This window comes from Anguilla anguilla, chromosome 17, assembly GCF_013347855.1.
Source record: "Anguilla anguilla isolate fAngAng1 chromosome 17, fAngAng1.pri, whole genome shotgun sequence".
NCBI classification, from domain to species: Eukaryota; Metazoa; Chordata; class Actinopteri; order Anguilliformes; family Anguillidae; genus Anguilla; species Anguilla anguilla.
Window position 1 is genome coordinate 14436707 of NC_049217.1, and position 16381 is coordinate 14453087.

The 16381-nt window shown below is 48.6% G+C and overlaps 1 protein-coding gene across 2 annotated transcripts in view; it reads left to right on the forward strand.

Annotated features, from left to right (window-relative positions):
- The window catches only part of ints1 (integrator complex subunit 1), a 32582-nt gene that overhangs the window by 215 nt on the left and 15986 nt on the right, over positions 1-16381 (forward strand). For both annotated transcript variants that reach the window (XM_035398378.1, XM_035398379.1), the window contains exons 2-30: positions 454-533; positions 700-987; positions 1692-1888; positions 2434-2571; positions 2978-3137; positions 3628-3733; positions 4204-4390; positions 4661-4806; positions 4911-5052; positions 5600-5776; positions 6487-6595; positions 6909-7029; positions 7385-7462; positions 7605-7762; positions 7911-8007; positions 8405-8496; positions 8767-8827; positions 9256-9453; positions 10783-10912; positions 11007-11186; positions 11315-11464; positions 11757-11936; positions 12064-12168; positions 12485-12652; positions 12918-13029; positions 13726-13884; positions 14422-14568; positions 15275-15373; positions 15863-15987. In XM_035398378.1, the coding sequence (XP_035254269.1) occupies positions 479-533; positions 700-987; positions 1692-1888; positions 2434-2571; positions 2978-3137; positions 3628-3733; positions 4204-4390; positions 4661-4806; positions 4911-5052; positions 5600-5776; positions 6487-6595; positions 6909-7029; positions 7385-7462; positions 7605-7762; positions 7911-8007; positions 8405-8496; positions 8767-8827; positions 9256-9453; positions 10783-10912; positions 11007-11186; positions 11315-11464; positions 11757-11936; positions 12064-12168; positions 12485-12652; positions 12918-13029; positions 13726-13884; positions 14422-14568; positions 15275-15373; positions 15863-15987 (4065 nt within the window). In that variant the 5' untranslated portion in view covers positions 454-478. The remainder of the gene's footprint in view (positions 1-453; positions 534-699; positions 988-1691; positions 1889-2433; positions 2572-2977; positions 3138-3627; positions 3734-4203; positions 4391-4660; positions 4807-4910; positions 5053-5599; positions 5777-6486; positions 6596-6908; positions 7030-7384; positions 7463-7604; positions 7763-7910; positions 8008-8404; positions 8497-8766; positions 8828-9255; positions 9454-10782; positions 10913-11006; positions 11187-11314; positions 11465-11756; positions 11937-12063; positions 12169-12484; positions 12653-12917; positions 13030-13725; positions 13885-14421; positions 14569-15274; positions 15374-15862; positions 15988-16381) is intronic.

Sequence of the window (16381 nt, forward strand, 5' to 3'; positions counted from 1 at the left end):
CAGGTAGCTAACGCTACAGTGGCTGCTAATTTAGCTGCCTGCCTGACTTGCATTCAAATATCGACAGATAAGCTAGTTTGCGTTCAGTGTCTGCAACTATCTATGTTCTTGTCAGCTATGGTTTGATTAACTTGCTAAGGAATCGGATGCTTAGCTGCTTAGACTTATCAATTTGCACGATGAACCTCATCAAGTTCTCTGAAGCAATAGCTTCTAAGACGGGAGTTTTGTATTTAGGCTATTAACCTAGCAGATAGCTAGCTGATGCTGTCTTCAATGAGTTTGTTTTCTGACAAGTATATTTTATAGGAAGGTAACCTAAGATAACACCAACCTTGTGTTTATTATTATTATTATTATTATTATTACCTTTTTATGTTGTTGTATTCTTTACACATGCATAACTATAGATAGAGTTATGAGATTTTGACGATTTACTTCATAAACGACCAGGTATCCAGTATTGGCACAGATCACCATGAATCGCCCAAAGCCCCCCACAATTAGGCGTCCAAGCACTGCGAAACCTTCAGGTAAGTAACAACTGTGGGTGTCAACTAAATTAAAGATAAATACTGTAGATGGTTGAAGTAACTGCTGAGTATTGTCTTGAATTTGGTTAAGACACTGTGTGGCATATAAATCATGGTATTCTAATGCTGTCATCTTGAATTTCAAACATTATCGCTCGCTGTTCAGGTCACCCTCCTCCTGGAGATTTCATAGCTTTAGGGTCTAAGAGCCAGGCTGGGGAACCGAAAGCGCCAGCTGTTCTCTTGAAGCCTGCCTCCACGGGTTTGCCTCCTGATCGCAAGAGGGAGATCCCTTCATCTCTGCCCTCCTCCTCGGGCCTGTCCAGCCTCTCCAAGCGGCCCAAACTCTCCACCCCTCCGGTCAGCGCTCTGGGGCGGCTGGCAGATGTGGCTGCGGTGGACAAGCGAGCGATATCGCCCTCTATCAAGGAGCCTTCGGTCGTGCCCATTGAAGGTACTGTCAGAGTCACATGACCAATTAAAGAAAAGAGAATGGGCCTCCTTAATGACATGTATTGTGCATAAAATGTACAAACAGCCAGCGTTCATAATCTCATACACCTGGGTTATGCACAGAAACAAAAAGGTCTGCACATGTGTAATGAATAATCTTTTTCATAGGAACATTTTTAAAAACAAAAGTAAGAATGATTTAAGCAAAGTTTTGTGGATGAGGCCCAATGTCTTTGAGTGGGATGGGTATTAGTGACTTTTATTACAAAGACGTAATAAAAGTGCTGTGCGTTTAGTCTGTCTTTTATTTTTGTGTACAATATTTTTGAAATCATTTTAACATGATGAAGAACACATGGGGGGAGGAAGGGAGTTTGAGGGGGGGCGTGGTTTACAAGAATAAAAAGGAAGAATGAATTCAAAGCAACTATGCACCTCAAATGAGGTTGACAAGAACTGACCAGTGTCAGACAGACAACAGTGTTGCATTACTTGCCTGGTGCAGCCTAGCCATGGACAAAAATAAAAACCCAAAGGTATCTTTCGGCTTTCATTTCTCAGGAGTCGGGACAGTGAGATATCTATTTGGAACATTTAATTGAATTTAATTGAAGTCTCCCCTGGGAAAGTTCTTGCGAGCTCTTTCGCCGGTTCCGTGCTTCGCTTCGGGAGCTCACGCGTGCGCTGCCCCCCCCCCCCCCCCAGTTTCGCCTGTGGTCCTGCTGGACGAGATCGAGGCCGCGGAGGCGGAGGGCAACGATGACCGCATCGAGGGGGTCCTCTGCGGCGCGGTCAAGCAGCTGAAGATGAACCGCGCCAAGCCCGACATCACGCTGTACCTCAGCCTGATGTTCCTGGCCAAAATGAAGCCCAACGTCTTCGCCACCGAGGGGGTCATCGAGGTCGGTTTCGTTTTTCTGTGTTATTTTTTCTTTGTTACGCGAGATATGCGCCGTATTTTTGGGTTGACCTAGTGCCTGCCAGTTTATTTTCTGAGGATCTACGTCTTACTGGAAAGTTTTAAAATGGAGAAACTGGACTGTTTTATTGTCTGTTGTGTCTTCTGATGTTTTCATCTTGAGACTGAGGACCACGTTGGAAATAAGTGTTGCTAATTGAGTATTTTGTGGAACCTCCAAGTCAAAAGAAGTTGGCACAACCTCCGCAGGGTACAGATTTAAACAGCGCATTCCTGAAAATTTGAATGCACAGTCACATTTTATTTGCTTAATTTAACAGACTGAACTGATTACCCTGCAGAGGCTGTTTTAACTGCTTTTCACTTGGAAATCCAGCAAAAACATGCAGTTTGACCAGGGGTGCCCAAACATTAGCATGCCACTGTAAAGGGCAAGAAACGTCACCAAAATGCTTTTTCTGGAACTGCCCCTAAAACGCTTTGCTTGGAGCTGACGGGAGGGCGGTGTCCTCGCCCTGTTTCGGACAGGCCCTGTGCAGCCTCCTGCGACGGGACGCCTCCATAAACTTCAAGGCCAAGGGGAACAGCCTGGTGTCCGTGCTCGCCTGCAACCTCCTGATGGCCGCCTACGAAGAAGACGAGAACTGGCCCGAGATCTTCGTCAAAGTAAGAACCGATCGCTTCGCGCGCAGGGAATTTGAAACTTATTGAGAGGTGGGTGTGGCACAGCGGCCGGGAATGTAATGCTGAGGTTGCAGGTTCAACTCCCTGGTGGGGAAATGTCACAAACATAAATTTCTTTGGTGAAAATGTAGCTGCTCTGTGAAAAATTAGCAGCTGTTTGAGAGATTGTGAGTTTTTTAAAACTAATGGTTAAAATATGTTTTTGTTTAGGCCAGGCCTAAACATAGAGGGTAACCGGTGCTGGACAGCGCAGAGAGTGTCGTAGCATGAGATCGAACCCTTAACCTCACAGGGGCATTCTTATATGGGTTTAGAGGGGTCTACCCCGTGGGCCAAGATTTATTTTTTAATTTTGATAAATTGATGTCACGTTTTTGATTGGGTCCAGGTGTACATTGAGGACTCTCTGGGAGAGCGCATCTGGGTGGACAGCTCCCACTGCAAGAACTTTGTGGACAACATCCAGACGGCCTTCACCACCAAGATGCCCCCGAAGAGCATGCTCCTGCAGACAGACACGGGCCGCTCGGGCGGGGACCTCAGCGCCGGTACGGGGGGGGGGGAGGGGGCGCTCGCTCCACTCCGCACAGCTTGACTGCCAGGGCAGAGCTGCTGGTTCCACAAAGCCAAATAACTTCCAGAATGTTCTTCAGAAGTAGTTTGCAGGGCTCTACGCTAACATTTTTTCCAAGAAGCACATATGCTCCTATGTTGAGAAACTTTGGAGCACGCTAATGCATCCCAGTTAGTAGATGTGCTCCTAAATTATTTTTCCAGTTAGCACACATCCGTTTCTGGGAGCGATGCTCCTGAAGTAAGAGCACTACAGAGCCCTGGTTTGTAGACATGTAACTAAGGTCGTGGTCGGTTATCCAGAGGGAAATTCTGCGTCTTTCTTGAAATGTTTCCTTTGTGTAATCGCTGAATGTTATTCCCATTTTTAACTGCCCTCAGTGAGCGCTGTTAGGCCGCTGTGCAGTCTGCTATGTTTTGGGGTTCGGCCTCTCACCTCTCACCTCTCCCCCTCCCCCTCGTTAGGGAGCAGCCCTCACCCCTCCACCCCGGACGAGGACGACAGCCAGACGGAGCTGCTGATCGCGGAGGAGAAGCTGAGCCCGGAGGACGAGGGCCAGGTCATGCCCAGGTAACCGGCATTGACAGAGAGGCTCGTCATAAAACTGCCCAGCAGGAATTAACGAACGTATCCGCGGCCATGATTTGTCTGAAACCCGCTGCACTGTTGCAAGTGCAGACCTTCTTTTAAAATGTCCACTATAACTATGGCTGTGTATGCGCTGTGAATTATGAACAAGTTGGTAAAACCAAAACGTGGTTAATATGCTGCCATTTTCAGCTACTATTAAAGCACTGTTCCTTAACAGTGCAGTGCTTTTCAGTCATGGATTGGCAGTGTGAAAATCTGGGTACCGCCCAACCCCAACTCATACTACTGTACACCCACCCCAAACCAATGCAAGGTGTCGCATATTGGTGCGGGGCAGGTCTACAGTTCTGATTGGGCGTGCCAAATTTTGGCGGGAAAACCCAAAAGGTTTGGGACAGCCACACAGGCTTGTTGTTAGCGCGTTCCCTGACGTACCGCGCTGGCCGCAGGTACGAGGAGCTGGCGGAGAGCGTGGAGGACTACGTGCTGGACGTGCTGCGGGACCAGCTGAACCGCCGGCAGCCCATGGACAACGTCTCCCGCAACCTCCTGCGCCTCCTCACCGCCACCTGCGGCTACAAGGAGGTGCGCCTGATGGCCGTGCAGAGGCTGGAGATGTGGCTGCAGAACCCCAAGGTGAGAGAGAGAGACTGGGAGAGAGAGACTGGGGGATAGAGAGAGAGAGAGACTGGGAGAGAGAGTGAGAGAGAGACTGGGAGAGAGAGAGAGTCTAGATGAGAGACTGGGAGAAAGAGACTGGTAGAGAGACAGAGAGAGAGAGACAGACATAGAGAGAGCGAGCATATTATCTGCATAGTACTCTCTGCCAGCACTAATGTGCTGATGATGTCATAGAAATTTGTCAGTTACCATGACGCTAGAACACGTGTGCCCCTGTTTCCACAGCTGACCCGCCCCGCGCAGGACCTGCTCATGTCCCTGTGCATGAACTGCAACACCCACGGGGCGGATGACATGGAGGTGGTGTCCAACCTCATCAAGATCCGCCTCAAGCCCAAAGTGCTTCTCAACCACTACATGCTCTGCGTTCGGTAGGCCTCTCACTCGCCCTCGCCCCCTGTCTCTTGCGCACGGCCGCCGCAGGGTGTGACGTTCTGTCTGCTTGTCCCCCCTCACCCCCCCCCCCCTCCCCCAGGGAGCTCCTGAACGCCCACCGGGACAACCTGGGCACCATGGTGAAGCTGGTGATCTTCAACGAGCTGTCCAACGCCCGCAACCCCAACAACATGCAGGTCCTGCACACCGTCCTGCAGCACAGCCCGGAGCAGGCCCCCAAGGTGAGACGGGGGGCATGGTTGGGCATGGGCGTGGCCTCTAGGGTACAGGGTGGCAGGGAAACTTTCGATGCCAAAGGTGAAAATTCTGGAAAGGTTTTCTCTAGAGTTTCTCTTCTTCAGTCATTTGCCTGTAATGAGTCCAGGAATCCATGTTTGTTCATGCTTTGATTCGGGACTAAAGGATTATGTGAAATTTGAATAATGTGCATGGGTAAAAAGCCTTGGATGCAGTTAGTAATGGGATAGTGAGGCATCATGAGCCCTACATTGGGTGGAACCCTCAGGCTCTGTGGGGTCCTTCTTCCCCCTGCCTCTGTTCATAATTTCAGTGGTTTGAACTTGCTCCTAACTGGCTTGGTCTGGTTGAGTTTATTACATTGCCTTCACCTATATATCAAGGTAAGGAAAGACAGAGGGCGGAAAACGTTGACTTCTCTGACCGCTATAAAGCATGCTAATTGTGGTGGCTCCGCCCACATTGTCGTCGGCGACGCCTCCAGCTGTAACTCAGCCCTCCCCCTCCTCCTCTCCCCCTGCCCCCCCCCAGTTCCTGGCCATGGTCTTCCAGGACCTGCTGACCAATAAGGATGACTACCTGCGGGCCTCCAGAGCCCTGCTGAGGGAGATCATCAAGCAGACCAAGCACGAGATCAACTTCCAGTCCTTCTGCCTGGGCCTGATGCAGGAGAGGAAGGAGGCCACCTACGTGGACATGGAGTTCAAGGTCAGCCTGTCCGGCCAGTCAGAAGGTCGTCTTACCGCTAGGTCAATCAGAAGTCGCGTGTTGGAATGTTATGTGCGGCAATACCCTTATACCCTACTAAGCCGTTGTTTCGGTTATTATGTTATAATGTACACAGCCTATACACAGCAGTCCATCAGTGCTGCATAGGAGGCCCATAGGATTGTTGCCTGTGGCGTCAGTGTAAAATGTTAGCTCACACACGTTACACTTAAGCCTTTTACAAACACTCTCGTGCAGTTATGTACACAGCCTGCAGAGTTGTACGTACCAACAATTGGCCTTAAACTGCCAGTGTTTTTGTATGTTATCTTTTATAAAAAGCAAGCAAAAGAGTAACCTACAAAAAGGGTGACTTTGGAAGTAAAATAATTTTGTATGTAAAACTCTGCAGGCTGTGTACATAGCTGCATGAGAGTGTTTGCAAAAAATGCTTAAATGTGATGTGTAAGAGCTGACATTTTGCATTGACGCCACAGGCCTGTTAAAATGCTAGCTGCCACGTTTGCAGTCACCCTCAGCATTTTCCTTTTCATTGCAGTTAAGAACCCATCATAATAAATCTCACTAGTAAAGGAACGTGCCGCATGGCGAGTCGTTAGCTAGCTCAGTCCTGTTGCTATGCTGAAGAGCGACAGCGTGTGCAGGTAATTAATGCGGGTCTGTACTGAGCCTCTGTGTGCTCCCTGTAGGAACGCTTCGTCATCCAGGTGACCGACCTGCTGACTGTCTCCATGATGCTGGGCATCACCGCCCAGGTCAAAGAGGCCGGCATCGCCTGGGACAAAGGAGAGAAGAAGAGTGAGCTCTACTAAAACTAATACTAATGCTACTGCTGTTAATACTGATACTACTTCTGCTACTACTACCACTGCTACCAATACTACTACCACAACCACTACTACTACTAGTACTACTAATACAATTTCCACTACCACGACTAGTACTTCTATCACTATTAATACTGCTACTGCTGCTACTACTACCACTACCTCTACTACCACTGCTTCTAAAATTCTGATTGTTTATTACTTTTACCTTTTCAGTGGGGAGTGGGAAGGGACTCTCTTCTCTTGTTGCCCCTTCCCTGAGTGTGGTTTTGTGTGTGTTTCAGATCTGGAGGTGCTGAGGTCCTTCCAGAACCAGATCGCCGCCATTCAGAGGGACGCCGTGTGGTGGCTCCACACCGTGGTGCCCACCATCAGCAAAGTGGGGCCCAAAGACTACGTGCACTGGTGAGTATCACAGGAAACAATAACGCAGTGGCAGAGCCAAAATGGTGGGCGTTAGGCAAAACCCCTAGCTGGCAGCCGTGCAGCCTCATGGGTAGGGATACGAGGTTGTCGCCAGAAGGTTGTAGCTGTGAGCTGGTCATTGCTGTTGTAATTGTGTACAGGGTAGGAAATTCCTGAGGACTTCCTATTAAAAATCATTCTGTCTAAAAATCTAATATATGATAGCAAGTATAAGCTGTCTCAATCATTATGGATAAGGGTATCTAGTTAGCATAGATAGGGTGAGCGCTCATATTACTGATGTGTTATCTGAATATTATCTCTGATGTAAAACGGGTGTATCTAATTTTTGCAGCCTTCACAAAGTCCTCTTCACGGAGCAGCCAGAGACCTATTACAAGTGGGACAACTGGCCCCCTGAGAGCGATCGAAAGTAAGACCTATACTCTAAATGTGGGAGACTGCTCTTCCTGTGTGGTCTGTCTCTCAGTTAGAGCTGTGGGAGGTCAGATCATGGGTCAGTGACGTGTTTCTGGTGTGCTTGTGTGTGTGTGTGTGTCTGTGTGTGTGTGCAGTTTCTTCCTGCGCCTCTGCTCAGAAGTGCCCCTATTGGAGGACACGCTGATGCGCATCCTGGTGATTGGTCTGTCCCGGGACCTCCCCCTGGGCCCCGCCGATGCCATGGAGCTGGCCGACCACCTGGTGAAGAGAGCCGCCGGGGTGCAGTCTGACGGTACGCCCCCCGACCCCGCCACGCCCCGCCCCACATCCTCTCATGGCAAAACGCTACAAGTATCATGATGGTGGATATAAGCAAAAAATCATTCTGAAGACGCGTTGCTGTGAGATTGAATTGAGGCCCAAATCTTTCTCTCTTCTAGACTTGGACGTGTTGCGAGTGGAGAGGATCCAGCTCATCGACGCGGTGCTCAACCTGTGCACGTACCATCACCCTGAGAACATCCAGCTCCCCACAGGGTGGGGCTCTCGGCCTGCATTATGAGCCTAATTTATACTCCGTCCCCCCACACTTCCGCTTTACAAGATGCACTTTCAACTGAAAAAAGTGTTGCGTCAAACTCCTGACACTCCTGTCACACGACACTTCTGAATTTCGTGCACCTCTAGAATTCTTTTGTATCATAGATGCTGTCGTACTTTGTGATTGGACAGTTTACAAATGTCAACAGACGGCCAGGAGTGTGGTGTCTCGTTACCATAGGGACAGCAGAGCCCTCCCCACAGGCCTTTGCTGTAGTATTATTGGGCTGTGCTCTGATTACAGATAATAATGGCTCAGGAGGGTTTTTTTTTCCCATGATCACATATGGTATCATGCTCACTTATATTGTTATTGTTTCCAATGCTTTTTAAGGTATCAGCCCCCAAACCTGGCCATCTCCACGCTCTACTGGAAAGCCTGGCTTCTGCTGCTCGTGGTGGCTGCGTTCAACCCGCAGAAGATCGGTAACTCGCATTCGTTTGCTTTGGCTTGCTGTCAAATCGCATTTGTCAGCTGAAAAATTTAAATGCGACTTCATATAATATGGCATTCCGCTCTCAAAAATCTTTGGCCCTAGTTATTCAGGCTGTTTTCTTTAAAGAGTGTAACTCTGCAGAAATTCAGTAATCTTAAAATAAGCCCAGTAAAATCCCAAAATATTGCTGGAGGCTCCATGTTATTTTGAACATTAACCAGTGAGGTTTTACATCTTAATTGTTTTTTCCTGACTGTAGGTATGGCTGCCTGGGATGGCTATCCCACCCTAAAAATGCTCATGGAGATGGTCATGACAAAGTAAGCCATTTATAGCACTTGGACTTTCATTCTGAAATTTTATTTCTTTATTCCTGAATGATTGTGCATACTGTAAGGTATGGTCTGTATGGTCATTAAAGACTTTTCAACATTTTCTTTTTTCAATTGAAGTGCTCGTTTAAAATCTCAACTGAAAAAAATGTTCTGTATATCAGTATTTTTTATCTTTTGTTCTGTATGCGTACATATGAAAAAGATGGTTGTAGTTGCACTGGGTCTTTAGTATTTTTACTGTAGTAGAAGTAAAAGAAGAAGTAGAAGTAGGTGTGTCTTATGGTGGTCGTGTACAGGTGTAGAGGGCTGCTGTGTGTGGTAAGAGCTTGGTTTTGACGTGTTTGATGTGGAAAAGAGGTTGTTGGATGCTGAGAGCTGCCTCTGATCCGTGGCCTGTGATTTTGCGCTGGCAGTAACTACTCGTACCCGCCGTGCACGGTGGCGGACGAGGAGACCAAGACGGAGATGATCAACCGCGAGCTGCAGGTCTCCCAGCGCGAGAAGCAGGAGATCCTGGCCTTCGAGAGCCACCTGGCAGCCGCCTCCACCAAGCAGACCATCACCGAGAGCAACAGCCTGCTGCTGTCCCAGCTCACCAGCCTGGACCCGCAGTGAGGACTATACACACACACACTCACACACGCACACCAGCCTGGACCCGTAGTGAGGACTATACACACACACACGCACGCACGCACGCACATGCACACTCCACACACGCTCACCAGCCTGGACCCGCAGTGAGGACTATACACACACTCACACACGCACACCAGCCTGGACTCGTAGTGAGGACTATACACACACACACGCACGCACGCACATGCACACTCCACACACGCTCACCAGCCTGGACCCGCAGTGAGGACTACACACACACACTCACACACGCACACCAGCCTGGACCCACAGTGAAAGCTACAGACACACGCATGCACACCCACCAACACACGCTTAGCCTTAGCCTTGTACAAGCCCATACGCACATGCATACACACCCATGGCCATACACACCTGAACACGCTCTCCCTGAATATGCTCCCGCTGAACCCACTCTCCCTGAACATACCCTTCACGAACATTCCTCTCCCTGAATACCCTTCACCTGAACACCCTCTCCCGGAACATTCCCTCCCTGAACACGCACACACACACACTCAGGCTCCATGCCCAAAGGACAGCTTCTCCCTGAACACGCACACGCACACACTCAGGCTCCATGCCCAAAGGACAGCTTCTCCCTGAACACGCACACGCACACACTCAGGCTCCATGCCCAAAGGACGGCTCTCAGACACTGATGCAGTCGGCAGTGTTACGGCTCATTTGCTCTGATTCACTGCACTCTGATCCTTAATGACTCACAGGCCTCTGCTGTGATGTCCTCTTGTTCCGCACCGAGTCCTTTCCAGTCCGGTCGGCAGGGCTTTCTCTTGGATCCTCTCCTTTCCAGCCTTTCGTTAAATTAATCCAGGGCTGAGTCATTCGAGGGCTTGTATTCAGAGAAAATGTTTTGGAGAAAAGTTATAAGAGGACTTTTTGCATCTGTGCAGACAGGGAGAAAAAATGAAAACATTAAATTATTATAATGTCTTACTGGAAAAATGTAATGAGCTCAGATCGGAGAGCCTTACTTTAGTGACCTTTTGTCCTTAACCTTGACTTGCAGAACTAAACACTGTTTCGCCAAAGCAGTTCATTTTGGGTCATAGCTATGGAGAAATGCATGTGCACTTGCTGGTTGCATATACGCACTTTGATATGGGAATGTTGTTGACCAGATCTGGTACTGTTGCTCATATTAATTGGATGAAGGCCGGTACGCTCTCCTGCATTTTAAGGCCCTGGATTTGGGCATCCGCTAAATGAATGCAAGGTAATTTAAATGTAGACAGATTTCAGGACTCAAATGACTGTTGGGTATTTGGCTCGTCCCCCAGGGGCCCCCCTCGCAGACCCCCGCCCCTGGTCCAGGAGCAGGTGAAGAGCCTCAACCAGTCGCTGCGCCTGGGACACCTGCTGTGCCGCAGCCGCAGCCCAGACTTCCTGCTCAACATCATCCAGAGACAGGTGAGAGAACTACATCTCCCAGCATGCCCTGCATCCCATTAACCTGACCTCTGCTTCGAAGGCCTAATGACTCGTCCTCTGCTCTTTCCTCCAGGCCTCCTCCCAGTCCATGCCCTGGCTGGCTGACCTCGTCCAGTCCAGCGAGGGGTCCTTGGACGTGCTGCCCGTGCAGTGCCTGTGCGAGTTCTTGCTCCACGACGCGGCGGACGACTCCACTCCCGTGGAGGACGAGGAGGAGGGAGAGAGCAAGGAGCAGAGAGCTAAAAAAAGACAAGTGTGTGGCTTCTCTCAGAAACCGTCTCTGAACGAGACTGCACTGTGTTCTCTCCAAAAACAAATATAACGGCAAACCCAAACACTCAGTCACACAGTGGTATTCATCTGTTTGTTCCCCAACCGCAGAGACAGCAAAAACAAAGGCAGCTCCTCGGACGCCTGCAGGATTTACTCCTGGGTCCTAAAGCGGATGAGCAAACTACCTGCGAGGTCCTGGACTACTTCCTGCGCCGACTCAGTTCCTCACAGGTTGCCTCGAGAGTGCTGGCCATGAAGGTACATCGTGCATAAGAGCTACATAACACCTTAAGATGCACAGCACATAGCATTGCTATAATCACTACATAATACAATCAGAAGCAGTGTGTGAATATTTATGAACACATGTTGGGTAATGTCATTTAAGACTTAGAACTTAGTGAAAGTCTGTACCCAATGCCCTATAATGGTCTATACCTTGCATAAGCACTTATAAATATCTATGTAGTGCTTATGAAGTGCTTGCGCAGTCGTTAGGTCTGTATGACCCTTCGTAGGCAGTGTTAAAGCGGTGTGGTTCTCCTGGCAGGGCCTGTCTCTGGTGCTCTCAGAAGGGGGCCTGCGGGACGGAGAGGAGCGGGACCAGCCCATGGAGGAGGACTCAACGGACGCCGAGCTCCTCCCGAGGTACCAGTGGCTCCTGCAGGACCTGTCCAAGCTGCCCCTGTTCGACAGCGTCCGGGCCATGACCTCCAGCTCCCTGCAGCAGGTCAGCCGAGTCGGCTGGAGCACAGCCGTTATTTCGCCTAGCGATCAGAGACAGCGCCCTCACCAGGGCTGGAGGCTAACTGCAAGCTGAGAATCAGTTTTAACCCCATATGTATATATCCTCCAAGGCCATTCACATGGAGACGGATCCTCAGACCATCAGCGCCTACCTGATCTATCTGTCCCAGCATGCACCTGTGGAGGAGCAGGGTCTTCACAACGACCTGGCCTTGGTAAGCGCAGTGTCGATCCATGGTGTGTGCGCGCACGCTTGCGTTTTTATTCTCCAAGCCCTTCTGCTCTTAGTGTTGTAGCTCTTTAGCTACTGTTTTTTAAGGACTTTTCTTCTAGAATGACTGAAAAGCTTTTGTGCCTTCAGCATTATGTTTCACCATTTAGTTTTTTTCATTGCTATTAGCAGCAGGGTTTGGAAAAGCTCTTTGAACATTGTATTCAAAACAGCCCGACAAGGCATTGCCATTCAGCCCTGTGATTGGCCAGTTTGCATCACTCTCTCTCTCTCCTTCCCTTTCTCCCCCCCCCCCCAAGGACGTGGCGCGGCTCATCGTGGAGCGCTCCACCATAATGAGCTGTCTCTTCAGTAAGCACTCATGCCGGCCCGAGTCGGACGCTGTCCTCTCCGCCCTCATCAGCATCTTCTCCTCCTACATCCGCCGCATGAGGAAGACCAAGGAGGGGGAGGACCTCTACAGCTGGGTGAGCCGGGCCTTCTCATTGGACCGTGCCCTTTCTTTATATGGAAATGGGTTGTGTTCTTATTTCAGCCCTTCTGGGCTAAAGGCAGAAGCCCATAGGTCTAAGGGGTTCAGTAATGGCGTTCAGAAAGAAGTTAGTTTAAGTTAGATGAGGTTCGAAGATTGAAGTGTGGGCGCATATTGCCGCCCACATGCCTAACCGTGCAGTGCAGCGCGGTCGCTCCGCGCTCGTTCTTGAATAACACGGGAGATGTGTATTTTTTCAGTCCGAGTCTCAGGACCAGGTGTTCCTGCGCTGGACCACGGGGGAGACGGCCACCATGCACATCCTGGTGGTGCACGCCATGGTCATCCTGCTCACCCTGGGCCCGCCCAAAGGTACGCTCCCTCCCCCTCTGCTCACCCTGGGCCCGCCCAAAGGTACGCTCCCCCCCCCCCCCGCACACCCTGGGCCCGCCCAAAGGTACACTCCTCCCCCCCCTGCTCACCCTGGGCTGCCCAAAGGTACGCTGCTCCCCCCCCGTTCACCCTGGGCTGCCCAAAGGTACTCCGCTCCCTTCCCTGCCGTTATTTCTGTTACCGTTACCTTGCGAGGCTGGTGTCATCCCGCTAGGTTTGTCGGGCGGGTTTTTTCATTTGTCTTCTAAAAACGATTATTCATTCCTGTGTGATGTTCCTGTAAAAAACTGCAGCCCTTTTTATGCGTACTTTCCCCCTTCCTGATTTCCTCTGTTGCATATTTGTCACACTGAATGGTTTCAGACCTTTGGATAAAATGTAATATTGGGCAAAGGGAACCTGTGTAAACACAAAACACAATTTTTAAACGATAAATTCATCTATTGCAGGAAAACATTATCAAACACCCATTTTCACAGCACTGTATATAAATGAAATTAATTACACAAATGCTTTCATGAAGTTCTTGTAAAACGTTCTCTGGTATGGTGGTACACAGGCCCTCTGGTGGCCGTGAGTTTCTCAGTCTCTGGCCAGTTGGAGGGAAGAGAAGCCCCCTGTACAGTTTTCCGCACTGAACGGCTGAACAGCGCCCTCTTGTGTCTGTTCCATCAGAGGAGAGCGATTTTTACAACCTGCTGGACATCTGGTTCCCCGATAAGAAGCCCCTCCCCACCGCCTTCCTAGTGGACACTTCGGAGGAAGCCCTTCTGCTGCCCGATTGGCTGAAGCTGAGAATGATCCGCTCAGAAGTTTCCCGATTGGTGGATGCAGGTATGTCATCAAAAAATGGCATTAAACATAAAGAAAGAAAATGTGATGTGTTTTGATTCTGAAGAATCAATCGATAAATCTAGTATCAGGAAGAGAATCTGTCAATTTTGGGTTCCAGAAGGCTAGTTTGCAAAAATGCATAGAGAAAATGTTTATTTTGTCTTCCGTGTTGGGTTTGGATCAAATTGACTTATTTTAAACTTTTAGTAAAAAAGGAATGACACTTTAGAGTAACTAGACCAGTATAAGTTCGGTTCTTGTTTTGTGTTTTTATTTGTTGGTCATAATCTGTAGTTGCTTCATGTCCTTTTGAATATATAGTTTCATTATATGGTGAATATAATAAAAGGATAAAAAATAATCTAGAAGATCAGTTTAAAACAATAAATATCAGTAATCTGCTGAATTATTTTTTTTCATAGATGAATATTTCACAAATAAATGTATTCCCCCATGCATTCATCATTCATCATACATTTTTGTCACATATTAATGACACTCTGATTGATCTCCCTGAACTCTGGTGCTCTCCCGCAGCCCTGCAGGACCTGGAGCCACAGCAGCTGCTGCTGTTTGTGCAGTCCTTCGGCATCCCCGTCTCCAGCATGAGCAAGCTGCTGCAGTACCTGGACCAGGCCGTCTCCCACGACCCGCAGACCCTGGAGCAGAACATCATGGACAAGAGTGAGCGCCCCTCCGGCTAGCCCCGTTAGCCTCGTTAGCCCTGCTAGCCCCACTGGCCCCACTAGCTCCACTAGCCCGGCTAGCCCCACTAGCCTCGTTAGCCTCGCTAGCCCTGCTAGCCTCGCTAGCCCTTCTAACCTCATTAGCCTGGACTTAATCTAAAAAATAAACTTACATTGTACTATGCTGAAACCTACACTACAGGAAACATAAAAATAAATAATTTTATTTTCAGGAAAATATTTTCAGTGCTACAAGTAAAAAGGGTTTGCCATCCAAGACATTTGCGTTATGTAAAAAAAAATTCAAATACTGCCAAGTCTCAGGAGGATACAGCTGTGCAGTTCACTCTGGTGTATAGCACCTGCTAGATGGAATTCTGGGGAAAGGTACTTCATCACAATAAAATGTCCAGTGTTAATTCAACACTTAATAGATAACATTTGGGATCAATGTATCTGTTAAGCTACCTGCTATCTGTTATATGTTAAGAGTTGAATTGACATTGGATATTTTACTGTGTATGTAATGGAACCGAACCAAATGCAGGCTGCTCACCTCATGTCTTTATGGCACGTCCGCCCGCCATTATGCTTGATTGTACTTATCGTTTGATGTCAGCCGCGTGTGGCGTATTGCGCCACCCCGGTCTCTGAACCTACAGTGCGCTACAGCGTACAGACCGTGTGTGTGTGTCTCTCCTTAGACTACATGGCTCACCTGGTGGAGGTGCAACACGAGCGGGGCGCCACCGGGGGGCACACTTTCCACACCTTGCTCAGCGCCTCCCTTCCTCCTCGCAGAGGTAAGCCTGACTATCTCTGGAATGTGCTATATATATGTGTGCCTAAGTTTTTCCAACGTCATTTGATTTGTGTTATGTTTACATTTGTCCTTATATTTTATTAAATCATTTTTTTCCTTGATGCTTAATGCATGCCTTATGAAGCAGGGGTTATGTGGTTAAGAGTTTACTACCCCAGGGTCTGCATTATCTGTGCATTTACCCTACATTTACCCTACACAGAGTGGCCCTTTAACCCTTTATGGTGTAATATCACATATATGTGATTTAGAATGTTCTTAACTGAACATTCTAATGCTGATGTCACAATCACTGCTGGTAATTGAAAGCAAAGTTCTAGAACACTGACTTTGAGACAGAAATCCTTACTCTTCAAAGGGTTAAATGAAGCATTCCAGGCGATTGCAGGCCCTGTGTCTGCTGCTGAACAGCGTTTTAATCCATCCACGCGTGCACAGATTAAGCCTTGTTGCCTCATTCCTCTTGCAGACAGTGCCGAGCTGAACCGAGCTAAAGTCACCGTGGAAACGCCCCACGGCGCAGTGAAGATGCGGGCAGCCAATCAGATTCCGGCCATCGGGCCTGACGACGATCTCACCGGAATGCTTCTGCAGGTACGGATATCAGCATCAAATTTAACGTGATTATATTTCACAGGTTATTTCATCACAAATTCACTTTTTCCACTCAAAATACTTTCTGCACAAAAGAGCAAGGAATACAGCTACACTTCTGTGCTTTTTTCTTGCCTTTTAGAAAAAGCTGTTCAAGTAAAGAAAATCATTAGTAAATAAATGATGAGACATGATTCAATTATTTTGGCTTTCTTGCCAGGAGCCAGTCGTCTTGCGAAATTAGTGCCGTTATTTTCCATTTTAAGGGTCATTTAGCTTGCGCTGCTTCAGCTAGCAAGCAAACGATAATTATCACAAATTGGCGAGGGTAAATACTCAGTCCTCAAAGTCTTTTTCTTTCTGTCCCTGGAGTTAATTGATTTATTTGTGCAGA